Source organism: Octopus bimaculoides, chromosome 7 (genome assembly GCF_001194135.2).
Source record: "Octopus bimaculoides isolate UCB-OBI-ISO-001 chromosome 7, ASM119413v2, whole genome shotgun sequence".
NCBI classification, from domain to species: domain Eukaryota; kingdom Metazoa; phylum Mollusca; class Cephalopoda; order Octopoda; family Octopodidae; genus Octopus; species Octopus bimaculoides.
In genome coordinates, this window is record NC_068987.1 from 47,131,319 (window position 1) to 47,139,930 (window position 8,612).

Consider the following 8,612-nt stretch of genomic DNA (forward strand, 5'->3'; position numbering starts at 1 on the left):
TTTTTTTTTTTTTTTTTTTTTTTTAATAGATAAGTGCATTTGTCTTATTTGCAACGATCACGTAGCCGTTCATGAAAAATATAATATTGAGATGCATTTTGTGAGTAAGCATAAGACCTATGAAGATTTGAAAGAATCTGAACGTTTAGACAAGATAGCCTCCTTGAAAGAAAATCTGACCAAAAGATAAGCTTTTTCCAAAAGGCCCATTCTTGAAAGTGAATCAGTAACTCCAGCTAGGGGTTGTGAGGAATTCAGAGCCACCTCAGGTTACATATCAAAAAGTGTTACAAAAATACGTAGTTCGATTTTGTTATCTTGTATTTCTTCAAAAGACTTTGACACTCATCAGAGTATTCCTTTGATTCGGAATTTTGTTCGCTCAATTTGGGAAAATGTGTGAAGCACATGCTCACGGAAACTAACAAAGATAATTGATATATCAGATTTATCCCAAAAGAAGGCCCGGGCTAGTTATGCAGTATGCAAAAATATTGCTTTAAAAAAATCAAACCACATAATGATGGAGAATTCGTGAAAGACTGTTGAGAAAAATCTGGTTCATCAGAATTCATATTGTATTCATTAGCTATTGATGAGATAGCTGATCTAATACTGCTCAGGTGGCAATATTTATGCGTGGAATAACTGCAAACTTCAACATTCAGGAAGAATTTCTTGCCTTGAAGTCAGTGTATGGAACAACTAGAGGTGAAGATTTATTTCAAATGGTTGACTCAACCTTAAAGGATTTTGATTTGCCATATGAAAAAGGGTTCATAGCTATGAGTAAGAATGAATTTAAGAAGCGTCTTTTGGATCTGAAAACTTTGTGTGTCACTGCTTTATTCATATGGAATGTTTATGTGCAAAATCTCTCAAGATGGGCAATGTAATGAAAGTTGTAACTATAACCGTTAATTTGATAAAAAGCATGACTCTCCTCTAACTCATTAGAATCTGTCAAACCACCCACACCATCCCTGCATGGAATCCAAATGTTAAACTATAATGATAATGCTAATATCATATCCAGTGGAGCGGTATCTCTCATCTGTTTAATGTATTGGAATTAGAATTAAGCTTGTTTCCCAGCCATGTGGATTTGGATTCAGTCTTACTGTGTGGCATCTTGGGCAAGTGTCTTTTATAGCCCCAAGCTGACAAAAGCCTCATGGGCGTACTTGGTAGATGGAAACTGAAAGAAGCCTGTCATATTTATTGGTTAGTGCCAGTGATGAGTAAATGACACCCACTACATTCTCTATAGTGGTTGGCGTTAGGACGGGCATGAAAACCGAGCCAAAACAGACTGGAGTCTGATACAGCTTACCAGTTCCAATCAAACTGTCTAACCCATGCCAGCATGGAAAAAACATGGTAAATGATGATTATGTGTGTACCTTGGCTTGACATCATGTAACAGTTATGAGTGTCTTTCCAGTCTCAGCCATGAAGAAATATTAGCATACTTGGAAATGAGTGATGGGTGTCTGGCAGTAGATGTATCCCATCTGATCCATGCAAACTCAGACAAGTAGACATGAAAATGTTACCTCCAGGCTAGCCTGCAACTGAACAATCACCAGAAACAAAAGATGAAATGCAATACCACATAGATTAAATAAAATATTTGAAAAAAATCTTCATAAAAGCAGTTTCAGAAAGCATGCAGAAGTTCTTAGAAGTTGGTGGTACCAGAGGAAGTTAATTTGTTTTAAAATATTTCTTAGGGCAGACTTCTAAATACACAGATAATTGTTCTATCAGATTCTTGGACATTTTTACATGGAACATCAACAACTGGTATTATTGTGGGTTTTTTGTTTGTTTGTTTTTTTAAATTTTAATTAGCATCAATCATTTGTCATGTTTTGCTATACATGTGTATTGTCATCAGTTTAACATCCACTTTCCCATGCTTGCATGGATTAAATGGAATTTGTTATGGTAGCTTTTCTACAACCAGTTGTTTTTCACAAAACTAGAAATAAATGACACTGCTTGTTTACAACTGTCACATTGATGTAGAGACAAGAACATATACATATTGTTTTCAAATTTTGGCACAAGGCCAGCAATTTTAGTGGGGTGGGGTTAAGTCAATTATAACAACCCCAGTGCTCAACTGCTACTTATTCTATCGACCCCGAGAGGATGAAAGGCAAATCTGAACTCAGAACATTGACAGACAAAATGCCACTCAGCATTTTACCCAGTGTGCTAATGATTCTGCCAGCTTGCAGCATTACTGTTTGTCTTTATGTTTTGATTTGCCATATCATTAAGCTACAAGATAATGTATGATTAATTTAAAACAATTCAAATGATTAAGTATTACATTTGACTGAAAAATCTGAATGCTAAAGGGTTAACAAGAATAGTATTGATAGTGGCTTAGAAGTTTCGACCAACTAAGTCATCATCAGACTTCTGATATATGACTTCTTTCAGTTTCTATCTACCAAATCCACACATTTATGGGAGGTTTCTTTAATGTGTACCAATTTTATTCACAAGGTATTGGTCAACTTGAATGTATAGCAGAAGATAATTCCCTGTGGTTATGAATTGAACTTCATGTCTGTACCTTATAATATTATGATCATCATCCTTTAACATCCGTTTTCCATGCTGGATGGTTTGACCAGAGCTGGCAAGCAGGAGAGCTGCACTGGGTTCTAGTTTGATTTAGCTTTTTATGGCTGGATGCCCTTCCTAACACCAACCACTTTACAGAGTGTGTTGGCTAAATTTAACATGACACTATCACAGGTCTCCTGCAGAACAATCTTCTTCATCAAGGGGAGTGATGTTAACACTTATGCTGTGGAGAATGGGTCTTCTTGAGTACAGCAAGGTGCCAGATACCTCTAGATATATGATCATTTTGTGACTTCATGGGTAAGATGAAGTTCTCTGAGGCAGATTTTCTATGACTGGATGCTGTTCTTATCCCCAACCTTCAACTGTTTCCTAGTAAGGTAGTATTTCCCCTAGTCTAGATATTCATTTACAATTAGCACATGATGTCAAGACAAGGAGGTAGACACATCCACATGTGTGCTCAAACACATTTTTACATGAACAGCGTCTCAGTTTTCATCTACCACATTTATTCTCAAGATTGAGACATATTTTTATAGCTGGATGTCCTTCTTGTCACCTACCCTCACCTGTTTCCCCCTTGGCTAAGCATTTTTCTTTATGGAGGCTTAGAAGTGAAGGGGGCCACTTTAATGGCAGTGATGATCATTTACAACTAATGTGATATAAAGTAAAGGAGACAGTAACACTCTGCTTCCAAGCCACATGGTTCTAGGTTGAGTCCCACTGCAGGGCACATTGGGCAAGTGTCTGCTACTATAATTTCAGGCCAACCAAAGTCTTGTGAGTGAATTTGGTAGATGGAAACTGAAAGAAGCCCATCATGTCTATTTGTGTTTGTCTCCCATCACCACTTGACAGACGGTGTTAGTATATTTACATCCCTGTAACTTAGCAGTTTGGCTGATAGAATAAGTACCAGGCTATAAAAAAGTAAATACTGGGATCCATTCATTTAACTAAAAATTCTGCAAGGCAGTGCCCCAGTCTAATGACTGAAACAAGTAAAATATATATATATATATACATACACACACACACATACGAGGAGGTGCTGGAAAGTTCCTAGCTTTGGGTAAAAGAAAATACAGGATGATCAGTTAATTATGATTTTATTCATCATATTCACACACTTATTGCAGTGGTCCATCGGTTTTTCTAAGCCCTGTTAAAGAACTCAGGAGGTTGGACCTTCAACTAGGCCTTTCACAATACCCTTAAAGTCAGGGCCTTTACCCCTTCATGTACACACACACACACAATAGCCTTTCAGTTTCTGTCCAGTAAATCCTGTCACAGTTGCTGATCACTGTCCAGAAGGAGAGATCATGGTTGTTCTGGGTAGGTACAATTGGTTTGAAGTATTCACTGTGCAGGCTGTAGGAGGTGAAGGTGGTGTGCAAAACTGTTATTTCATCAGGCTGTGAACTTGGTGAAAGTAAAGTTTGTGCTGATTAGCACTGGACCAACCATCATTAAATAGGTAAATCTACAATCAGATGTTCCACTCATGACTGCAGAAGGTCTTTTTCCCTTCCATTATATTGTCCTTCACAAGACAGTAAGTTTTGGTGAGATTAGGCTGCTATTTCTAGCAGATCTTTGAAGCTTTTCTTGAAACAGTTGTAGATTGATTTTTTTTTTTTTTAATTAAAATTTTATATTTATATATTGGATCTTTTGTATTCTATATATTACTTCTCATATTTTCATTGCATGAAAACAGCTGTTCTAAATGATTTTTTTTCAGCCTGGAATAGAAGTTATATGTATCAAGAAGTATGGCCTTGAATCCTTCCAAAACTTCTTCCTAACAACCTAATACTTATCACCTAAGACATTTAACTCTATCTTCTCCAAATGTATTTAGCTAAGCTGTTGGCATTCCTATTTACTTTGTCATCCCTCCATATTTGAGGGAGTAGTGAAATAACAATAATAAACTTATTGCATACAGTGCTCAGATGCACAGGCAGTGAACAATAAATAAGTTTTTTGGAAAGTAAGCAAAGAGATGGGAGAGGCATCCGGGTTTGAGGATAGCTATGAAAAGAATTTCGATGTCATCTGAAACATTTCTTTTCTCTTCTCTCTCCAGGGTGGTTTTGCTAAATGCTATGAAGTCTCTGAAGTTGGAAAACCTCATGAAGTATTTGCGTGTAAGATTGTCCCCAAGGCAATCTTACTCAAAAGTCAACAACGTGAGAAGGTAGGTATTATGTAGATCTGTTTGAAGTGTTGGTAAATGTGAATGCTCCATGTATATGCAGTTTGTGTAATTTAATGCATGTGGGCATACTCGCTCTTTATAATGCTGGATAAGCCTGAACTCTCACTCAACCCACTCCATTTCTCCCTTTTTCTCAACCCAGACGCTAATCTTTTCCCTACTTGTCATAGTCCCAGCCATCCTCTCATCCCTCTCACAAAGGTCATTGCCCATGCTCTCTTCTCTCTCATTTATAAGGGCAACTTTATGCCTTTAGCCTCACAAGTTTTGAATTGATCATCGCTGGTACTGGTGATATTAAAAAAAAAAAAAGCTCCCCATACACTCTGGAAAGTAATTGGTTTTAGGAAGAACATTCAGCCTTAGAAAACATGCCAAAGTAGACCCTGGTGCTTGATGCAGTCCTCCAATCCATCAGATCCTATCTAACCATCCAACACATGCCAGCATGGAAGCTGAATGTTAAATGATAATAATGAGCATGTTTAATGTGTGCAAATACCTTTTCTCACTCTCCCATCTCTTTCTCTCTGCAGATGTTCCAGGAAATTAGCATCCATCGTTCTCTCTCTCACAAAAATGTTGTACGCTTCGTGAATTTCTTTGAAGATGACCACTTCATTTACATCATCTTAGAATTGTGTCGGTGCCGTGTAAGTTTTCTTTTGCTGTCTGTATACAACCATGTACCCAATTTAACCATTTTTATGCCTACCTCTAATTTTAGAATACAAAACTACCTATTTTAAACCATTTCTATTGAAATCAAATCCTTCCATCATAATTTTATATAGTAACCTCTTTTTGCTATGTTCTCAAAACACTAGTTTGATATACTAATTAAAGAAAACTAGTTACTTTACTAAGTCTTCTATTCCATCCCAAAATTAAATTTCACAAAGCAGGTTAGCTTCATATAATTAGAGGGTTTCAAAACTTCAGAATATCACATCAGGGTGTCTCAGAAGATATTTAGGGTTATAAATAATCCTTCCTAATATAGGTACAAGGCCTGAAATTTTGGGGGAGCAGCTAGAAGCTTACATTAACTACAGTGTTCAACTGGCACTTCTTTTATTGACCCTGAAAGAATGAATGGCAAAGATGATCTCTGGAATTTGAACTCAGTGTGAAGATGAATGAAATGCTTAGCATTTTCTCCAGTGTGCTAACATTTCTGCAGCTTGCCACCTTCATTTTGAGTTATGATATAAAACTATTAATGCAAATTTATATTAAACACCAGCAGAGTTACCCAGTGTTGCTCTGGTGTGTAATATCTAGAGTTTTTTTTTTGTTTTTTTCACATCTTAGATTAGCAAGTTAACTGCTGCATGTACCACTGGTGGATCATTGCAAACTTCACACAACCACCAGTGGCAGGCCATGGCAGGTAAAACATGCAATGATTGTATAAATTACCTATCTATCTAGGGCAGATAAAATTCCCAAGATCAATAGACAAGTTCTCTCCAGCTGTCTTTGTCCCTCATCATCACTGCCATGTCCTATGTCTCCCAGAGACCAGTGTCTGTCCTTAGGGCATGAACATATGTAAATTATTCAATGATTAAAACATTATGGACTACTTTTCTTTTTCCCCTCAATAAAAACCAACGAAATTATTATTTTTTTTTTATTTCATTAGTGTAATTTTAATTTACACCTTTTGAAAGTGTCTCTGAAAAATACTTTCAAAACTTGTATTGTTAAAGTTTTGAGGAAATATTTGAGATATGGTCCAAAAACATATTTGCAAAATTTCATCTCACAAAAATGTGTGCATTAAATTAATCTGTTATAAGAAAACAAGGTCAGGTGTAGGAGATTGAGGTGTAGTTTTGGTGACTGGTGGCATGAATATGGACAGACACATCCAGGTATTTGAAATACCATGCAATAAAAATTCTTGAGTTCTTAAAATTATCTCTGCCTCTAGAGGATGTGTCACAATTACTAGATAGCAGTTAAGATCAGCTCCATATAAGAAAGGCTTATTGTCTGAAGATAAGTGGACAATTGTAGACATTTTGTTTCTACCTCAACAGACTTCATCAATACAACAATTGTCCTACCCTATTTCCAGCAACCAAGGAACATAGACATACAGAGAAAAGTAGAACACGTGACCTGAGTAGTCTGCATGAATTAAACAAATATAAGCTAATAGAAATGACCAGTGGCATGTGGAATTGGTCTCAATTGCCATTTAGTAATTGTGAAACATCCTCTAGAGCAGTACTTTGCAACATTTTTTTCACTTGTGATACACTTATATTCTTTTCAAAATTCAGTGGCACACCTGAATTAAAAATATAACTAAAAGTATAGGGAAAAATTATATTCAAGTTACACTGCAGCATACCAGTTGTGGAACACTGCTCTAGAGCCGGATATGATTTTAATAAATGTAGAATTTATTTTGTTTGGAATTTGATATACCTGTGTGTGTCTATTGTTCAAATACATTCCACGATCTTACAGTCATGGTTTCAATTCCTAGACTAGGTGGGGCATTGTGTTTTTGAGCAAAACACTTCATTTTCACATTGCTTTAGATCACTCAACTGTAAATGAGTTCCAGTTATTACAGCTGGAAAGTTAACTCTGCAACAGACCTATTTCTGGTTCAGTGGGGGCGAGGGGTGATAATTTCAGTCTCTTATATACCATAGAAACTGTGTTAACCCTTTTCATACCAGTCTGCCCAAGACTGCTTTTCACTGTATGATAATTTTGCTGTTTTGAAGTGATCTAAATGAAAATATTTCATCAAAATTTCCTGTTAATTTATCCTCCAAACACAGCTTAATAATGACAGTTATTTTAATAGATTCTTCCTTATTTTAAAAATTAACTGAAACAAAGGCAGTGCCACGTTAAAAGCATCCAACACACACTGTCAAGTGGTTGGCATTAGGAAGGGCATCCAGCTGTAGAAACTACCCAAACCAGACTGAAGCCTGGTGCAGCTCCCCAGCTTGCTTGCTTTGGTCAAACTGTCAAATCCATGCCAACATAGAAAACAGACATTTAGGATGATGGATATTGAATTTTAACAAAAATATGGCAATGAAAGGGTTAAGCTTGGCCTTATGAATCCAAGGTTAAGTAAGTTCTTTGTTGTCAGCCACCTTCCAAATGAGTATCCTTATTTCTTTCCTCTATTTATTGAATGACTGTCATTTCACTGTTCTTTTATTTCTCAATTTACCAGTCATTGATGGAGATGCACAAACGGCGAAGGGCAATTACTGAACCAGAGACACAGTTTTTTGTCAAACAGATCGTTGAAGCATGTCAGTACCTTCATGCAAACAAAGTTATCCACCGAGACTTGAAGCTTGGCAACCTCTTTTTAAGTGATGACCTTGATGTCAAAATTGGAGACTTTGGTCTTGCAACAGTCCTTGACTTTGAGGGCCAACGTAAAAAGTAAGATTAATTAGCTTTCTTCATAATTCTTCATACTTCATGTCATTGTATGTGTACAAGAGTGCTCAAACATTTGTAATAGCCTTTTTGTGAAAGAAACTCAGATGTTTCATAATGGAATATTTTGGGGGTTTGTTTACATGAATTTAATGTCTGAAGTCTTAAGTTGCTTCATTTTCCTGTCAATTTCTTGTTCTCTGTTCTAGCAATTATGTAAGTGTATATATATATATATATCTTTTATAGGTTTCAGTCATTAGCCTTGCTGGCCCACCACCTTGAACTTTTTTAGTCGAGTAAATTGACCCAGTTCATTTTTTTTAAGGCTGGTACTTATTCT

The 8,612-nt window shown here is 36.3% G+C and overlaps 1 protein-coding gene across 1 annotated transcript in view; it reads left to right on the forward strand.

Moving 5' to 3' along the window:
- LOC106875068 (uncharacterized) overlaps nucleotides 1-8,612 on the forward strand; it is a 124,918-nt gene that overhangs the window by 101,991 nt on the left and 14,315 nt on the right. The window contains exons 9-11 of the mRNA XM_052969417.1: nucleotides 4,706-4,816; nucleotides 5,374-5,490; nucleotides 8,055-8,272. Of these exons, the coding sequence (XP_052825377.1) occupies nucleotides 4,706-4,816; nucleotides 5,374-5,490; nucleotides 8,055-8,272 (446 nt within the window). The remainder of the gene's footprint in view (nucleotides 1-4,705; nucleotides 4,817-5,373; nucleotides 5,491-8,054; nucleotides 8,273-8,612) is intronic.